This window comes from Barbus barbus, assembly GCF_936440315.1.
Source record: "Barbus barbus genome assembly, chromosome: 34".
In the NCBI taxonomy this organism is placed as follows: Eukaryota; Metazoa; Chordata; class Actinopteri; order Cypriniformes; family Cyprinidae; genus Barbus; species Barbus barbus.
In genome coordinates this window covers 3,881,990-3,902,143 of record NC_136762.1, presented here as the reverse complement: position 1 = coordinate 3,902,143, position 20,154 = coordinate 3,881,990, and the positions used below count along the sequence as shown (strand labels likewise).

General features: G+C 40.3%; 1 protein-coding gene across 1 annotated transcript in view; it reads left to right on the top strand.

Moving 5' to 3' along the window:
• The window catches only part of LOC306854352 (SR-related and CTD-associated factor 4-like), a 41,081-nt gene extending 21,698 nt beyond the window's left edge, over positions 1–19,383 (top strand). Inside the window, exons 17-19 of the mRNA XM_079392286.1 lie at positions 17,262–17,406; positions 17,898–17,960; positions 18,276–19,383. Of these exons, the coding sequence (XP_079248412.1) occupies positions 17,262–17,406; positions 17,898–17,960; positions 18,276–18,754 (687 nt within the window). The 3' untranslated portion in view covers positions 18,755–19,383. The remainder of the gene's footprint in view (positions 1–17,261; positions 17,407–17,897; positions 17,961–18,275) is intronic.
• The last annotated feature ends 771 nt before the right edge of the window (positions 19,384–20,154 follow it).

Sequence of the window (20,154 nt, the reverse complement as noted above, 5' to 3'; positions counted from 1 at the left end):
GGTGATGATGTTATAGAGCAACTGAGGGGTCAAATTCAGGAGTTAAGAGATCGGAGGGATGATACTCTGGCCAATAGGGCGGTTGGTGGGGGTAATTCAACTCGCTCTTACATTTATGTTCCTCGTGAACGTCAGATTCAACCCTTTTGTGGGGAGTACAACAAAGATGGGAGGTCTGTAGAAGAGTTTATCGAGGAGGTGGAAAGGGTTCTACGGGCCAGAGACCAGACCCGGGAAGAACAGTTGGACTTTATTATTTCACTTCTGAGGGGGCCTGCACTGGAAGAGGTGCGTTTATGTGTGGGAAACCAGTCCAGACAGGCCAGTGATTTGTTTACTTTCCTGCAAGAAGCGTTTGGGGAACGGCGTAGCGGGACTCAGTTGTTGCAGATGTTTTACAACCGCAAACAATTAGAGGGGGAAGACCTTCGAAATTACTCTCATGCTCTCTCTCGTCTACTAAGCTCTGTCATAAAACAGACCCCAGGTGGTCTGGCTAATGAGCAGGGGATTATACGTGATCAGTTTGTGGAGGGTGTGCGAGACGCTGCATTAAGGCGAGAGCTGCGTAAAACAATCAGAGAAAAGCCTCACTTGACCCTGCTTGAGATTCGTAATGAAGCCATCCTTTGGTCAATGGAAGAGAGCAGGCCGACTAGAGTTGCAAATAGTCGACCTGTCCATTCAGAAGTACTAAGGGAAACTAAGGATAATGCTGCTGGGTCTGAAACTCAAACCTCCACTGTGTTAAATGATATTTTACAAGTGATTACCCGGCAGGATAAGCGAATAAGTGAACAAGAACAAACTATTTCAGAGCTCACTAAGGCGGTCAAGGAGTTGACTGCACAGCGGTCAGTGTCAGTTCCGCAGAATTGTGTGCCCTTGTCAAAGTCTCCTCCCAGGTTTACAGAGGAGGGAGAACCTATCTGTTTCCGATGCAATGAGGTTGGGCATATTGCTAGGCGCTGCACTCTGAGACGGGGTGGGAGACAGAAGAGTGCTGCCAGGACTGATGAAAGGCAAGAGAACCAAGGTCCTTCCATGGCGCTGAGTCAGGCAACACAAGGGGTAGTGTCTGGTTCACCACCTGAGGGAACTAATCGGGACAGGTTTCTTGAACGGGCAGTTGGAACGTGCCCAATGGTGGACTTGAAAATCAGGGGTGTGCTAGTGTCCTGTCTGCTCGACACTGGTAGTCAGGTCAGTACGATCACAGAGGGGTTCTTCCGAGAGCATCTATTTGGGAATGAGAGTGATGTGTTGTCTACTTCAGGTTGGCTGAAGATCACAGCAGCCAACGGTTTAGACATTCCCTATTTGGGTTACATGGAGCTAGACGTGGAGGTTATGGGGATGACTTTGCCTGAATGTGGTTTCTTGATTGTTAAAGAAACTCCTAGTCCATTGTCTATGGCTGTGCTCATCGGAATGAACATTATCAGTAAGTGCCGACAGATCGTTCACGCTGAATTTGACACCACACTAGGTGGGAGGCTTGACTCCAACTGGAGGGTAGCCTTCCAGCAGGCCCAGTCAGTTGAGTTAATGGAGCGAGTCTCATTTGCTCGTGTCGCAGGTAAGACTCCTGCCCATGTGCCCGCTTGGTCGGCAGCCACTGTCCTGATCAATGGAATGAAACCTGAAAAAAAAAGAGAGGAGGGTTCTGCATGGTTGGTAGAACCAATAAACGCACCCTTACCAGGAGGTTTGGTTGTAGTACCTACCTTGGTCACGTCAGATTTACCTGTGTGTCCAGTGAGAGTACTGAACCTGTCTCAGGAAGACCTTTGGCTTCAGCCCAGAGCCCGTTTGGGTATGTTGTCCCCTATAGACGGTAGCAATGCGGGTTCGTCCTGCGAAGTGAAGTTTCAGCGAATCTCCGCAGACACAGAACGGGTCACTGTTGGTGTCAGTCAGAGTTCTGAACCCCCTGTCCAAACAGTCTTGGATCTCGTTGACATGGGAGGCACGCCTGAACAGCAGGTTAAGTTAAAAGCAGTGCTTGAGAAATATTTAAGTGTATTTGCTTTAGACGATGATGATCTGGGCTATACAGATAAGGTTCAACACGAGATACACTTGACTGACGATGTACCAGTGAATCAGCCTTACCGACGCATTCCACCCAATCAGTACCAAGAGGTCCGAGAGCATATCACAAAGTTGCTGAAGAAGGGTGTCATTCAAGAGAGTGTGAGTGCGTATGCCTCGCCGGTGGTATTGGTGCGCAAAACAGATGGGTCACTACGTTTGTGCGTAGATTATAGAAAGCTCAATGCTAAGACGAGGCGTGATGCATTTCCGCTACCTAGAATTGACGAGAGCTTTGATGCCCTTGGGGGAGCAAAGTTTTTCTCAACTGTGGACTTGGCCTCTGGTTATCATCAGATTGCAGTGAGTGACAGGGATAGAGCCAAGACGGCGTTCACGACACCCTTTGGTTTATTTGAGTACCGGAGGATGCCGTTTGGGGTCTGCAATGGACCGTCAACCTTTCAGCGGCTAATGCATGCTGTTATGAGCGATCTGATCTTTCAGGTGTTGATAGTGTACTTGGATGACATTTTGTTGTTTTCGCAAACATTTGAAGGACATCTGGAAAGATTAGAGATGGTGCTGAAGCGGTTGGCAGAGACCGGTTTAAAGGTAAAGCTGGGGAAATGTTGTTTCCTCCAAGACTCTGTGCGTTTCCTTGGTCATCAGGTGTCAGCACAGGGGATTTCTCCTGACCCTGGCAAGGTTGCTGCAGTTAGCAATTGGAAGATCCCGGAAACTGTCAAGGAATTGAGGTCATTTCTAGGGTTTTGCAGCTATTATAGGAAGTTTATCGAGGGATTTTCAAAGATAGCTGGACCCTTACATGACCTGGTGAATGTGTGTCTAAGAGAAGGCAGGTGTGCAAAGAGTGGTCGTCACTTTAGTACTCTGTGGTCTGATGAATGTGTTCGTGCATTCAATCAGTTAAAGGAGACACTGACAACAGCCCCTGTACTTGGTTTTGCAGATTTCAGTTGTCCTTTCATCCTCGAAACTGACGCAAGCCAGAATGGTTTAGGTGCAATCCTGTATCAGAAACAAGGTAATGAAAAGCGGGTTATTGCGTACGCCAGCAGAAGGTTGCGTAACGCAGAGAAAAATGATCGCAATTACAGTAGCATGAAGCTCGAGCTACTGGCCCTTAAGTGGGCAGTAGTCGAGAAGTTTCGTGGCTACTTACTTGGGTCCTGGTTTGAGGTGATCACGGATAATAATCCGCTCTGCCACTTGCAAACCGCCAAGCTAGGAGCGATCGAGCAGAGGTGGGTAGCCCAGCTTTCTATCTTTAACTTCGATGTGAAGTACAGACCGGGCAAGAGTAACGCTGCAGCCGATGCTCTGTCTAGGCAGGAGTTTGCAGGGGAGCCTGAATCTGATCCTGACGCTGACTGGAATGAGTGTGTAGCGATTTGCAGTGCGATTAGTCGGGGTACAGCCTTGGGACCAGCACTTGCATTGAAGGGCGTTGAGTGCGCCAGATTGAGGCAGATCCGTGCATTTGAGGCTGGAGAAAAAGCTGTTACTAGTCTCCAAGGCAACACTCACACACTTCCCGGCTACACTAGGGAACAGCTGTTTGAGTTTCAGAAAAGCGACCCTGTTCTGAGAGAATTTAGAAGGTTCTGGGACAAGAAAAAGAGACCAGTGCACCCAGAAAGGAAATCTCTGTCCAAGTCAGTGAAGTGTCTTCTAAAGCAGTGGAGTTTTATTAGAGAACGTAAAGGGTTGCTGTATCGTGTAGTAGATCATTCTTCAGAGGAGAGCTGTTGGCAACTGTTGTTGCCGGTGTGTTTGAAAGAACGAGTGTTGCAGAGCGTGCACGACGATATGGGGCACCAGGGCATTGAGCGGACTGTGGGGTTGTTGAAGCAGAGATGTTTTTGGTCTGGTATGCACGAAGATGTGGAAGAATGGGTAAAGAAGTGTCAACGGTGCATCCTCACAAAGATGCCGCAGCCCAAAGTGCGTGCCCCTGTGAGAGCATTTTTGGCTTCCAGGCCCCTTGAAGTGATCGCAGTGGACTTTACTGTCCTAGAGCCTGCTTCTGATGGGCGTGAAAATGTTCTCGTTGTTACAGACGTTTTCACAAAGTTTACGCAGGCGTTTCCCACCAAAGATCAAAAGGCCGATACCACAGCAAAGATCTTGTTGAAGGAGTGGTTTATGAAGTACGGCGTCCCAGAGAGGTTGCACTCCGATCAAGGTCGCAATTTCGAGAGTGAAGTCATCGCCGAGCTGTGCAGACTCTATGGGGTGAAAAAGACCCGTACAACCCCTTACAGGCCTCAAGGAAATGCCCAATGTGAACGATACAATCGAACGCTTCACAACCTGTTACGTACACTACCCCCAGAACGAAAACGGCGTTGGCCTGAGTACTTGCCAGAGTTAGTCCATGCGTATAATGTGACTCCGCATTCTACTACTGGTTTTTCCCCTTATTATCTTCTTTTTGGGGTACAGCCGCATCTGCCCATTGATGCATTGCTGGGTGGTGAGGAAGTCTCAGAGGGGAAACAAGACTGGTTATCTGTTCATCAAGAGAGGCTGCGTTACGCCCATGAGAAAGCTAGGGAGTACTCAGAGGAAAAAGCTCTAGAGAGAGTGACTCGGTTGAATGAGAAGGCATTTTGTCCCCAGGTCTGTGTGGGTGAGTTGGTGTATTTGCGTCAGCGGTTTCCAGGCAGGAACAAGATTCAAGATGCCTGGAGTCCGATCGTGTACAAAGTAGTGGAAATAATAGGCACGACTTACACTGTGGAACCTTTAGAGGGCGGGCCCTTAAAAAGGGTTCACCGATCGGAGTTGCGTCCAGGTGCTGTGCCCACTCCTAGGCCTAGGATTATGGACAAACCTCAGCCAGATGCACAGCATGTCACCATGGATGGGAATGACAGTTCTGAGCCAGATTTTGTGGTAGTAGCGGAGGTGGTGCAACCCTCTTTAAGAGGGGTCACCGATACTTCACCTGACTCAGAGGCACTTGGTACTTTGGAGTTGGGAGGTGACAGCTCTCAAGGTAACCAGGTACCAATATCAGCTGACACTGTTGGAGACTCTGCAGAATATGATGGTGAGGTCTGGAGTGCAGAGACTGCAGATGAGACTGTCCAGTCTCAGGAGTTTGAAACTGGTAAAATGTGTGACAGAGTTCAGAGAGAAGTACCAGTTCCATCTGTGCGTAGAAGTAAGCGTGCAACTGCGGGTGTTCACACAAATCCTTTCCATGCACCCAGGTCTGCTTGTAATGCAGTAAGCGTAAGCACAGAAATGGTGTCTCAAGTGCTGACCAGTATTGGCACTGCATTGTTTGAGAAGGCATTACGAGGTGCCATGAATACTGAATTTGTTACTGAGTGAGTCATCGAGGACGCTGACTTATTGCAGGGGAGAATGTAACCGAGTGGTAAAAAGTATAAATGTTTGTTTCTCCCTTTGCAATGTTAAACTTAGTTTATTTTTATTTGCTGTTTTCTGTAAATAATCTAGTCAAAAAGAAGCAGTGAATACCTGCATTTTCCTCGAGTCGTCAGTAGGTGGTGTTGTGAGCATGTCGCATGGGAAATGCGCATGTGCTGTTGTCCTCAGACATTTTGGGTGATGCGCAGCGAGCAGTGCGAGGGAGACGCGCACTCTCCATAATCGGTGACAGGTTTAAGACCATCCAATGGTAAATATAGTATTTCCTACTAATCTTTCTGTTAAATATCATTCCTGGATATATATTTTGTGCAGTTTCTAAGAGATGTCATATTTATAAAGTTATATCGTGTACGAGGTACGATGGTATGATGTCACACCATGCGGTGTAGGCCTGTTCAACTGTGGTTTTACATTCTTTTTTTTTACATTTTGCAAATGTTTCATGTGTTTTCATGTGATTTGATACTTACCTGATTATTTACAATGTGTACAGCATTATGTTGGGGATTTCAGCCCTCATAACGTGAACGTGAGGTGTGTAATAGGAGCTCATCGTTGAGTGAGTGTTATTTCCTTCTATTTCTCACAAGTGAAGTGCAAGTGGGTAATATTACCATGTACTGATGTTTTATTTCTTTTTTTTATAGTATTCCCACTGCCGTATTGTGCCGTATAGTACCGTCTAATACCGCATGCATTTTTGTGTGGTAGTTTTTCTGTAGTGTATCACAAACCTTTCGATGTTGAAGTATTTTCTTTTTGTTTTTGTTTGACGGCTGTGTTTTTGTAGTGCCGTGTTTTGATGATTAAGAGTTTTGTTTTTTGCGTGCACGCAACCGGACTGCGGAACTAAAGTGTGTAGTACATCAGGGATAATCATACACTAAAAATATATAGAGCTGTGAGATTCATATTGCATCCCCAGCTCTGTGCATCCTTCTCTGTTCTGTTTATTTTTTCAAAAGAAATCTGTTACTTTTTCCTCCCTTTCCGGTCTATTTTGTGAAAGCTGTGAGCCGGAACTGTTTTTGTACATCTTTGGAAACCTTTTCAGAACAAATAACAATAAACTACAAGTAAGTGAACCCGCTAAATGTGTTCCTGGTGGTAAATCAAAATCCCCGGTCACACAAAAAAGAAAGAAACCCTTTCCCCCTCACTTCCAGCATCAAACCTTTGTATGATATTAATATGCTTAACAGTTTTCTGGTCATTATGAGAAAAACTGTTTTTTGTTCTTTTTCTATTTTTTTGGGAGATTATATTGAAAACTTTCTCGAATTAATGCATATCCTACTATAAATATATATTAAGTGAAGTGACATGTGGCCAATATGGTGACTCATTCTCTGAACCCATCCAATTGCATGCACACAGTAGTGAACACACCCTGAGCAGTAGCACCCGGGGAGCAGTTAAGGGTCTCACCTCAGCTGTGGTTTTAAGGGTGGAAGAGAGCGCTGGTTATCCCCCCCCCCCCCCCCCCCCCCCACCCAACTGCACAATTTATGTTCCACAACTGCCGCTTTAGTGCTGGGAACGATGGCAACACACACTATTCCTCTGTGTGTCGGACTCTGTTGTGAAACGTCAATAAATGTGCTTTCTTAGTGTGCAGAGCTTTAAAGAACTTTTTTTTGTTTGTTTTTACTTTAACATACTGTATTCTAATACTCGAAAAGGGTGCCGTCAGGGTATTTACAGCCTGTCCAGCACCCTAGTTCTACTTCGAGCTCTGGAATATATATAATATACAGGGGCGGACCTGGACAAAATTTCAAGCCGGGAAATCTCACACTCCAAACTGCTTGTATTTGTCACAATCCAGGCCATCACATAAACCCACAACAAAATTTGAAACCACAGACAACAATATTTTTTTGTATGACCATCAACATCACATGAAAGAAGTTTAAATCCCTAGGCTGAGGCCGTGCAAAATAATTCAGGGTTACAACTTCCATTTCCCTTTTTAGTCTCTTCATTTTCCCTGACATCTTTTTGTCCCTTATGTGTGTGTACAGACTAATTACCAATTGTATAACCAGAGTTTTACTACTACAAATACCATGGTGAACTATATAGTGTAAAACCATTCTTAATTTGTGGTTACCATGGTTTAACTATAGTAACCATGTTAATTTTTGTTGTGCTGTTGTTTGCCTTAGCTCCCTCTAAACTTGTTATAAAACGATGTGAATATTTGTCTGCTAAATTCCTACTCTTTACAATAGTAACTATGTCCTTTTGGTAATTTTGCAGTAATTAATTGACTGCTATTGCTAACATTTGCTAGCAAAAATAACTAAGTAAACAAACACAAAACTACAATAGTCTAATTACAGATGTAAATTAAAAAAAAAAGTGTCAGCACTTGAAGTCCTGAACAGGACAGTTTTGCCTCTCTGCTCCACCTGGTCGCTTCCACTCCATTCTCGAGTCTTGCATCCTTCTGGCGGACGAACGAAGCGTGCGCGAGGCGAAGCGCGATGCAAGTCAAGACTAACCGATTCATGATTTTTTTTATTTCGGGTTTTTTTAATTAAAATTATTGAATGGCGAATTCGGAAATAATAACTTTAGTTCATTCGGCAGGCAACAAAAACAACAACAACAAAAATATGTAAGGCAGCAGGCCAAATTGGCTACCAGGCCACCGGGAATTCTCCCGGTGTTCCCGATGGCCGGTTCGCCACTGATAATATATATTATATGATTAACTACAGTCGTGGTCAGAATTATTGGCACCCTTAGTAAATATGATCAAAGAAGGCTCTGAAAATAACCCTGCATTATTAATCATTTTGATCTTTTATTTAAAAAAAAAAAACACAAATCTAACCTTTCATTGAACTAAAACAATTGAAAATGGGGGAAAATCTCATTATGAAATACATGTTTTTCTCAAATACACATTGGACACAATTATTGGTACCCCTAGAAATTCTTATGAGTAAAATATCAAGTATATTCCCATTTATATTCACAACTTTGAGCACTCCAGGGTGATTATGAACATGAAATTATCCGGCCATGGCTTCCAGTTTTATAAAAATATAAATAGGAGGGAAAACAAAGCCCAAATTCCCTTAATCGTCCATCACAATGAGAAAAAAACAAAGAATATATTTCTGATGTGCAGCAAAAGATAATTGAGCTTCACAAATTAGTGAAGTGGCTTTAAGAAAAGAGCTAGAGCAGTGAAAATCCCCATTTCCACCATCAGGGCAATAATTAAGATTTTCCAATCAGCATAAAATCTTACGACACTGCCTGGAAGAGGACGTGTGTCTATATCGTCCTAATGCACGGTGAGGAGGAGAGTTTGAGTGGCTGAAGACTCTCCAAGGACCACAGCTGGAGAATTGCAGAAAATAGTTGAGTCTTGGGGTCAGAAAACCTTAAAACAAATTGTTAAACAGCACCTACATCACATGTTGTTTGGGAGGGTTTCAAGAAAAATTCTCCTAGCTCATCCAAAAACAATCTCCAGCCTATTCAGTTATCAGACATGACTGGAACTTCAAATGGCACTGGCTTCTATGGTAAGATGAAACTAAAAAATTAGCTTTTTAGCAGCAAACACTCAAGATGGGTTTGGTGAACACGGGGATTAAAAAGTACCATGTGTACAATTAAATATACTGCTGTATTTTTGATGCTGTGGGCCTATATTTCTGCTGGAGGTCCTGGACATCTTGTTTAGACGCATTGCATCATGGATTCTATCAAATACCATCAGATAAAAAAAATCAACGAGTGACTAACTCTGTTAGAAATCTTATAATGGGCCATGTTTGGATCTTCCAACCGGATAATAATCCAAACACAAACCTCAAAAACAACACAAAAATGGGTCACTGAGCACAAAACCAAGCTTCTGCTGGCCATTCCAGTCCTCTGACCTGAACCCAAAATGAGTGAGGTGAACTGAAGAGAAGAAGCACCAACATGGAGCTGGGAATCTGAAGGATCTGGAGTGATTCTGGATGAAGGAATGGTCTCTGATCTTTTGTCAGGTGTTCTCTAACCTCATCAGGCATTATAGGAGAACATTTAGAGCTGTTAAACTGGCAAATGGAGGTTTCAAAAAGTATTGAATAAAAGGGTGCCGTTAATTCTGGCCAATGTGAATTAGAGAGAAACATTTATTTCATAATGATATTTCTTCCCATTTTAAATTCTTATTCTCCAATGAAAGGTTAGGTTTTTGTGAATTTTTAAGATAAAAAGGATTAACAATGCAGATTAATTTTCACAGCCGCCTTTGATCATATTTACCAATGGTGCCAATAATTCTGACCACGACATTATATATATATATATATATATATATAATATACACTCACCTAAAGGATTATTAGGAACACCTGTTCAATTTCTCATTAATGCAATTATCCAATCAACCAATCACATGGCAGTTGCTTCAATGCATTTAGGGGTGTGGTCCTGGTCAAGACAATCTCCTGAACTCCAAACTGAATGTCAGAATGGGAAAGAAAGGTGATTTAAGCAATTTTGAGCGTGGCATGGTTGTTGGTGCGAGACGGGCCGGTCTGAGTATTTCACAATTTGCTCAGTTACTGGGATTTTCATGCACAACCATTTCTAGGGTTTACAAAGAATGGAGTGAAAAGGGAAAAACATCCAGTATGCGGCAGTCCTGTGGGCGAAAATGCCTTGTTGATGCTAGAGGTCAGAGGAGAATGGGCCGACTGATTCAAGCTGATAGAAGAGCAACTTTGACTGAAATAACCACTCGTTACAACCGAGGTATGCAGCAAAGCATTTGTGAAGCCACAACACGCACAACCTTGAGGCGGATGGGCTACAACAGCAGAAGACCCCACCGGGTACCACTCATCGCCACTACAAATAGGAAAAAGAGGCTACAATTTGCACGAGCTCACCAAAATTGGACGGTTGAAGACTGGAAAAATGTTGCCTGGTCTGATGAGTCTCGATTTCTGTTGAGACATTCAGATGGTAGAGTCAGAATTTGGCGTAAACAGAATGAGAATATGGATCCATCATGCCTTGTTACCACTGTGCAGGCTGGTGGTGGTGGTGTAATGGTGTGGGGGATGTTTTCTTGGCACACTTTAGGCCCCTTAGTGCCAATTGGGCATCGTTTAAATGCCACGGCCTACCTGAGCATTGTTTCTGACCATGTCCATCCCTTTATGACCACCATGTACCCATCCTCTGATGGCTACTTCCAGCAGGATAATGCACCATGTCACAAAGCTCGAATCATTTCAAATTGGTTTCTTGAACATGACAATGAGTTCACTTTACTAAAATGGCCCCCACAGTCACCAGATCTCAACCCAGTAGAGCATCTTTGGGATGTGGTGGAACGGGAGCTTCGTGCCCTGGATGTGCATCCCACAAATCTCCATCAACTGCAAGATGCTATCCTATCAATATGGGCCAACATTTCTAAAGAATGCTTTCAGCACCTTGTTGAATCAATGCCACGTAGAATTAAGGCAGTTCGGAAGGCGAAAGGGGGTCAAACACAGTATTAGTATGGTGTTCCTAATAATCCTTTAGGTGAGTGTATATGTAACGATTTAAAAATATTAACATTACCTGTTAATGTTAATATTTTTAAATCGTTATAATGTTATGTAAGAAATGCAGTTATGTATTAAACTTCAAATATAGATTGAGACATCAGATGTTTGTATTTAAATGTCTTAGCAGTGTGTGAACATAACTACCCTACAATGATAAAAATCCATTCACTCCTATTTTTTAATCCCCAAAAAACTGCTGGGAATGCTGATGGACTGTCCTGTATTAGCATATTTCTGCCGTCGGCCAATTCTATGCTGTCTGGCATTTTTTCCACTCTTGAGCTGCTGTAGCAACGTCTCATAAACAATGCAGGTGTTTTGTAGTTGGATATCAACATAAGAGTCTTTGGGTTCGAGTCTCCCGACATGACAGCCACCAAAGACTAGAAATACAAAGACGGTTCACTCCTATATTGGAGGAACTGCAATGCGCAATATGGCAGAATAGTCCCACCTTTTAAATGAAAGAACCAATCGCTGATTGATCTGCTGAATAAAATCATTGCATCACGTCAGTGGCCGTTATAAGCTCCGGTTCCCATAGAAATCTGAGGCTAAACCAGCCAATGCACATGCACCGTCATAAGCGCGTTAAAAGTGTGCATGCGCATTAGCTGGTCTATCCTGAAAAAAAAAGCTTATTTTTTTTAACCCTATTTAAGCATAAGAAAAAAAATTCATGAGGTAGTTAATTTCAGATTTGGTGCTGCTTTGAAATATGTAACTTAATTGTGAGTTCATAGGGCAGGTTTTGAGATTTCAGGATTCCCCCATTCATTTAGACATGACTTGGGTCTTGTTTGAGCTGCCTGCAAATATGGCCACCGAGTAAACAGACTTTCCTTGAAAGGGACTTTGGAGCCACGGCGGACGCAATGGATTAGTTTTGCTTTTGATGGTAACATGCCACCGAATACACAAAAACAGAAGAGAGGGGCGGGGTGAGAAGTAGCTCATTATCATTTAAAGAGACATGCACTGAAACGGCTCGCTGTGAACGAAGCTGTTCTTGACAAGATGAAAAGTTTTTTTTTTTTTTTACATGACCATTCAGGAATTTGAACCAAAGTATGTCGCAGGCATTTCATTAAGACCCTAAAGAATCATACCAACTTGTGACAAATGGGCATCCGATGTCCCCTTTAACAACACTATAATTACTTTTAAGGAATATTGTTTCAATACACATTTTGATGCATTCACTAGTGCATTAGTAAGAGCTTAGGAATTAAATTTCACCCAATAGCAACTGTGACTTCAAAGTCTAAAATTTGTATTTAATGAGCACAAATTCATTGGAATTCTTTTTTTTTTTTAACCATGGATGCAAACAGCCTGATGGTTCAGGATCCAGTTCATTAACTCAAAGGTTGAAGGTTCAGTCTCAAGAAGGTCTGATCCAGGACCTGGAGAGTTACTCAGATCTCAAGCCAGCATCAGGAAGGCGCTGTGAGCGCTGCTGTAAGTGCGGAGGATATGCGCTTTCTCCTGTGAAACACTCAGAGTTTGTGTGAGAATTACTATCATTGGTATCAGTCTCAAACTCTTAATACTGTACAGACTTTTTATTATTATTATTATTATTAAACATTAGTAGTGTGTATATAACTTTTGTCCTGTTTGATAAGCAAACAAGAATACAGACATATAAAGAGGTGTTATTTAGATTTTTATTTTATTTAATGTTCTTTTGCATGACAAATGAAAACAATTTGTTCTAAAATCAGCTCAAAATATGAGACGTTCGATCTCCGATGACTGAATGAAATCCGAGTCTGTGCTCATCATACACTACGAGATGTTCTTTGAAATCGGTCAACTCTGCAGACTCGCTCTGACTTTCAGCAACTAGCGTTGACTCGTCCATCTGTACAAAAGTTGTGTATATTTTTTATATGTTAAAGAATAATAAATAATTTTGGCGTGTTTTAAATTCTAAAGCAAATGCTGGTTAAAATGAAGAGAAAAAACGTATTGTGCCACTTTTTGCTTGCTTGGTATCTTGATACCTAATAAAATGACATTCAGATAGTTTAGTTGTGATTTTATGTGTCTAAATAGTTCGTTTACAATGTATAACTTTAATTGAAATATGTTAATATTGTTGGTAGCACAATTAGGCTCTATTCATTAGTTTTATTGCATTCGGTATTATCAATGAACAAAACTTCCACATTTATTAAGTTAATGTTCATTGCAACACATACTATATATCTTTAAACATTTTCAAGTTATATAAATTAACTTTAGCTAATGTATTATGAAAAAACAATATTATTTTTAATAATTGAACAAGCCTAAATTAATGCATGTTCCTGAGGCCCAACTCATGTTTGCAAACTGAACCTTAAGTGTTATAAAATAACTTTATTTTAAAATGACATTTAAAATATGCACATGTAAACGGTCATTTGTAACAATTTAATGTAATAAGTGCATTAGTGGTGTTTATTGTAATCTGAATACGCATAATTCTAAAACTGTATATAAATAACTGAACATGATGTAAATCCCCAAAAGGAAAGTCTATTGCTAAGTACTGTTAGTTAGAAATTATTGCTTTAATCTCTTCTTCAGTGAGTCTATTAAAGGTGGGAGTCTTGAAACTGCTTGTATTTGTATGATTTTCTGACCAGTACAAGCAGCCAGAAAATGCAAAGCATGCAACTAGATGTCATCGTTCTGCCGTCATTCTGCATGCACATTAGAAGTGTTTGTGAGGATTTTGCCTCTAGGGTTGGTGGATATCTGGGATTCAGTCCATTCATCTGTGACCAAACTTTGAAAAAATAAAGAATTATAACAATAATTGCTAATAAGTGAATAAATAAGTACTACTGGACCAAAACCTAAAAAGTTCCCTCTAAATTATCTCCTTGGCAATCTTAGCCTTGTGGCAGTCAAAAAAGCGTTTAATATATTTAATTTAATAATATATATTAACAATAATATATAATTTTTTGGTATATCATAATACACACACATATATATATATATATATATATCAAATGAATTGTATACAGTTGAAGTCAAAACTTTACATACACCTGTCAGAATCTGCAAAATGTTAATTATTCTACCAAAATAAGAGAGATCATACAAAATGCATGTTATTGTTTATTTAATACTGACCTGAATAAGATATTTTACATAAAAGATGTTTACATATAGTCCACAAGAGAAAATAATAGTTGAATTTATAAAAATGACCCCGTTCAAAAGTTTACATACACTTGATTCTTAATACTGTGTTATTACCTGAATGATCCACAGATGTGTTTTTTTTGTTTAGTGATAGTTGTTCATGAGTCCCTTGTTTGTCCTGAACAGTTAAACTGCCTGCTGTTCTTCAGAAAAATCCTTCAGCTCCCACAAATTCTTTGGTTTTCCAGCATTTTTGTGTATTTGAACCCTTTCCAACAATGACTGTATGGTTTTGAGATCTATCACACTGAGGACAACTGAGGGACTCATATGCTACTATTACAGAAGGTTCAAACACTCACTGATGCTCCAGAAGGAAAAACCATGCAAACCTTTGAACAGAATGAAGAGGATGACATTTTTCTTGTTTTGCCTAAATATCATATTATTTAATTTAGTACTGCCCTTCAGAAGCTACAGAAGATACTTACATGTTTTCCAGAAGACAAATTAAGTTAAATTTACCTTGATCTTCAAATTCAACAAGTTTTCACGCCCCGGCTGTTAATGCATGGTTTTTCCTTCTGGAGCATCAGTGAGCGTTTGAACCTTCTGTAATAGTTGCATGAGAGTCCCTCAGTCGTCCTCAGTGTGAAAAGATAGATCTCAAAATCATACAGTCATTGTTGGAAAGGGTTCAAATACACAAAAATGCTGGAAAACCAAAGAATTTGTGGGACCTGAAGGATTTTTCTGAAGAACAGCAGGCAGTTTAAAAGGGACTCATGAACAACGATCACTAAACAACAACAAAAAAACACAGCTGTGGATCGTTCAGGTAACAACACAGTATTAAGAATCAAGTGTATGTAAACTTTTGAACGGGGTCATTTTTATAAATTCAACTATTACTTTCTCTTGTGGAATATATGTAAACATCTTTTATGTGAAATCTCTTATTCAGGTCAGTACTAAATAAACAATAACATGCCTTTTGTATGATCCCTCTTATTTTGGTAAAATAATTAACATTTTGCAGATTCTGAAAGGTGTATGTAAAGTTTTGACTTCAACTGTATGTATATTATTTGAGTTAGTCTGTGAAGTAACAGTGTATTTGGATGGACAGACAGGAATTATTGCATTAATGCACACATTAATTCAGTCACTGTGCTGTTATTTTTAAACTATTTATTTTAATACTTTATATTTAATACTAGGTGGTAAGACTCCAGATAACCCCAGCACCAAAAAACTGCACGTAAAAACCAAATGAACAGGCCAGGTGCCTTGAATACTGCACAGACTTTTCACTGCCTTCAGGCTGGAATACACTACACAAATGTTCGAATCTGAACAGATTTTACAACAATAGGCATCACACCCTTGCTGACTTTAAAAATGGTTTCAGATTAAATCATATATTAAATGCTTGAGGATCACTGCCAGACTTTGAAGGCGTTCCAAACACAACACACTCACACAGAAACACGCTCTAGGAGACACATGGCAACTGAAAACAGTGTGTTCTCAAAACACGTTTGACATCTTCCCGCTGGACAGATTTGCAGTCTACAGCTAAAATTTTTTTGCAGAGTCTGTTTCCATGATACACTACGTGATTTTCAGTGAAATGAGTCATCTCCAATCAGCAGACTGGCTTTGACTTTCAGCAAAATTGTCTACTTGTCCATACTTTAAACCAGGGCAAAATTTGTATGAAGTATTCAGTGGGTGGTCTAGGAAAAATTGCAAAGTGGACCAGACTTTATACTGAAGGTCAAAAGTCTGGCTGTGTGATTTAAAAGAATGGTTCACTCAAAAAAGAAAATTAGCTGAAAATATACTCTCTCTCAGGGCATAAAAGATGTAGAAGAGTTTGTTTCTTCCTCAGATTTGGAGAAATGTAGAATTACATCACTTGTTCAGCAATGGATGCTCTGCAGTGAATGGGTGCCGTCAGAATGAGAGTCCAAACAGCTCATAAAGACATCACAATAATCCACACCACTCCAGTCCATCAGTTAACATCTTGAGAAGCCAAAAGCTGCGTGTTTGTAAGAAACAAATCCATCATTGAGATTTAACGAGACCATTAGCCATAATAATGCTTCCTCCAGTGAAAAAGTCCAGCCCCTGTTGTCCTTTCACATCAAAATCCACCAACATATTTGTTTAGATCTGTTTTGAATGGTTTTCATTTGTAAACGGTGCTAATTCCGACATGACCACTTTTCCATCAGAGAAAGCAATATTATGGATAGAGGACTCAAATTTTAGCTGAAAGTGATAATGTCTAATTGATGGCTTTATGACAAACACTTTTCATTTCATGAGACATTAATTGGTGGACGGGAGTCATGTGGATTACTTGTGGGTGAGCTGGCTAAACATGATGGTGCTTACTTTTGAATTTAACGTCATTCAAAATTGTTCACCGTCATACACTCGCTCATGGACAAAATGCAAACTCTGTTATTTCTGAATTAACGTGCACTGGGATGACTTGGGTGAAAACAAGTTCGCCAAACACATGCCTTCACCTTGCGATGAGGACGTTCTCCACAGCATTTCAAAGTTGGTGCTGACATTTCAAGCGTGCACGTGATGCCAGGAGCTGGATCTTGCTGTGTCATATAATATTAAACACTAGTTATTTTTTATTCACACTGGGTGTAAAAAAAAAAAAGGGATGGAAGTATAAACATGCAGCATTTTGAGCTCTGAATGTTGTACAGTAGCTGTACATGTAGGATCTTTAGTTTTGAATATATATCTTCAGATGGCATCAAATCAATTTCAAGTGTTTTTCAAATGAAAAATCAAAATAGTATTAATAGTATAACTTCTTCCGGGATTGGTCCACATTTTAAAACTTTCAGGTACAGTTTAAAAAGCTGTATCCAAAGTGTTTATTTGTGTTTTGTGTGCAATAAAGAACACAGCAGAACACTCTTTGCCTCCTCATGTCCTTATAAACATATCTGTACTGTATGATTTCTCAAGTCTCTCTGATGCTGGAAATGTCCTTTCACACTGCTGTTCTTCATCCTTTTGTTCACTACGTTATAGAACCCCTCAGTTCAACCTGTTGCTACGATGAATGTCGTCCCAGGACCCCCTCCTAACATGAGGTTACCACCTCCAGCCATGATCACAGGAGCCTCCCCTCCATCCTTCCTTCCTCCTAGATTTAACCCCCCACAGATGCCTGCAGGTACTTCCTTTTCTGAAAGAAATTAATACTGTTATTCAAGAAGCATTAAATTGGTCAACAGTAGCAGTAAAGACATAATGTTACAAATCATTCTATTTCACATAAATGCTGTTCTTATGAACTTTCTATTCATCAGAGAATCCTAAAAAAAATTTGTGGTTTCCACAAATATATTGAGCAGCACAACTGTTTTCAACATTGATAATAATCAGAAATGTTTATTGAGCGAATCTGACAGACTGGAGTAATGATGTTGAAAATTCAGAATTGCATTACAAATTACATTTGACAATATATTCAATTAGAAACCCCTTAGTTTATAATATTTCAGAATTTGACTATTTTTGATCAAATGTAGTCTTGGTGAGCAGTAAACAGTCAAAAAAACATACAGACCCCAAAACTCTTTTTCTGCATTTCGATGAATAGATCTAGCATGAAATAATAACACAAATTCACCTTATCATGAATTGTTACCTTGTTTTAAACAGGATTTGCTCCTGCCATCCCGTTCACCTCTCTGAACCCCGCAGGTCCTCCTCCATCCGCTAAAGGTATCAATCGACTGCAACTCAACGTACAATTAAATTCAACATGAAATCAAAATTGGCAAAAAAAAAAAACTTGATGCATGTTCCTGGTGCCATTATAAACAATTCATGATTCAAATTGTCTTTTTGTAAATGATTTATCAGTGCACATAACTCCAAAGAAACCATAATGTTTCTTAAAATCTTTCAAAATGTACTCAATACAGCTACTGTTGTAAATTGTCAGTGAAATCAAACTCTGTTCTGATTTGAAACAGTCTGTTTGTAGCTAAACGTGTTTACTAAAGCGAGTGATGTTTATGTCGTTTGTAATAACAGAAATCCCAATCGAAGAACCTTCAGATGAATCCCACGAGGCTCCCAAGAGTCACATGGACCTGACAGGAGCTCAAGGGTTCAGTCCGCCTCCTCTCGGGGGGAATCTGGGGCCCAGACTGGGGCCCCTACCGCCACACCCCCCTGTGAGACTCCGCCCACCCTTCATGCCCACTTTCGCTAATAACGGTCCCCGTCCCATCCTGCCCCCTCCCAATATGCCCCCTCAAATGATGTCCCCTAGGGGCCCCAACCCCATGTTCGGAGAACCCCCTGTGGGCCGATTCCGGATGCGCATGATGGGTCCTCCAAGACACGATTTCCCCCCTCACAGGCTCCCAGTCGGTCCTAGAGGAGAGGAGCCGCACTGGCGGGAACAAGGTCCAGAAAGGGGCCCAGACAGATTCGGAAACGAGCCTCCGTTTCATCGGGGTGGATGGGGAAGGGGCGGCCCTCGCGGACGAAGTCGCTTTGGGAACTGAGTTGCGTGTTTCTTTAGGCGCTCTTGACTTCAGCTGTGACTGGACTGTGCAAAACAGAACTCTGCGTCCTTGTGAAACGGGAATACGGAGAACATATTCTACGTATTATATACGGAGTCCATATGAAATTAATAGACACTGTTTCTAAAAGTCCACATCTCCAAATTTGAACATGAATGTCGTCATGTTCATGTGAATAGGCGAGATACAACCAGGGATTATATATTATGAAATTCCCGTCTCGCTCCATGCGAAATCTACGAGGCCTGTCGCTGTTGGACGTTACACTCACTACCATAGACTAATATTAGAGGTCTAGTCTAACATTTTCAATGTAAATAGTTCAGGTTTGCAAATTTCACAATTGTTCGACTATGAAGAAAAATCCTGTGGAAACTGTTCAGCCCATCTTCCGTTCTGTATATTTGGAGGTTGTATTTACTTTATAGCTTCTGTAGGCTTTCAGGAAGAAAGAAAAGCGAAACGCCTGTCAGCGGTAGAGCATCATCTTCGGCTGCTTAATTTTACCAAGCTATTTTTTACCAATCGTTGTTGTTTTCTTTTTCTGTCTTAATGGTTTATATTAACATGTTAAAACGAACACCAGTAAATGTTGTGGCTACTTAAACTGATTGTTAGTTTTCTTTTGTTAAGGACTTGAAGTGTAGAGAATGCAGTATTGCGCTTGTCTCAGTAGAGCGCGCCATTTATCAAGACTCCGGCCTGAACCCTGACAGTCTGATACAATTATGAAAATATTTTAGTTTGAATGTTAATTCAAAAGTTTAAAGCAGGTTATTCTAAATCTAAAATGTAGGACAGGTACAGTTGAATTGTTCCAGCACAATTCATGAGTGAACAATCCATGGCATACATTTAATATTCATCAGTTTTGTAGATGTGATTAATTGTGTGTGTGTGTTATGAATAGATTATTTCGCTGTAGTGCTGTCAATGCACATAGAGCCAGGATGTTTTGCAAAAACACACAATACATTTAAAATTATATGTAGTAATATATTACTAATGTATTACCGGTACTATATGATCATACTATACTATTACTAATATATTACTATTAATAATGGTTTATTTATATTATAACTTATTATTAGATACTGTTTTATTACTATTTTATTATTTTGTGTTGGCGTGCATGTAGTGTAATAATCAAAATAAAATTATTAATATTAATTAAAAATGTAAACAAGCACATCACTTGATTAAGATTAGTATTCTAGTAATAACTTTAAAAATAATAATTCTGGTGATAATTTAAAAAGAAAAGTAATAATATAGTAATAATGTCTTGTATTTTATATAATTTATTATTATATACTATTTCATTATTTTGAGATGATTGTGTGTGTATGTAGTGTAATAACCACCATATAAGTAGA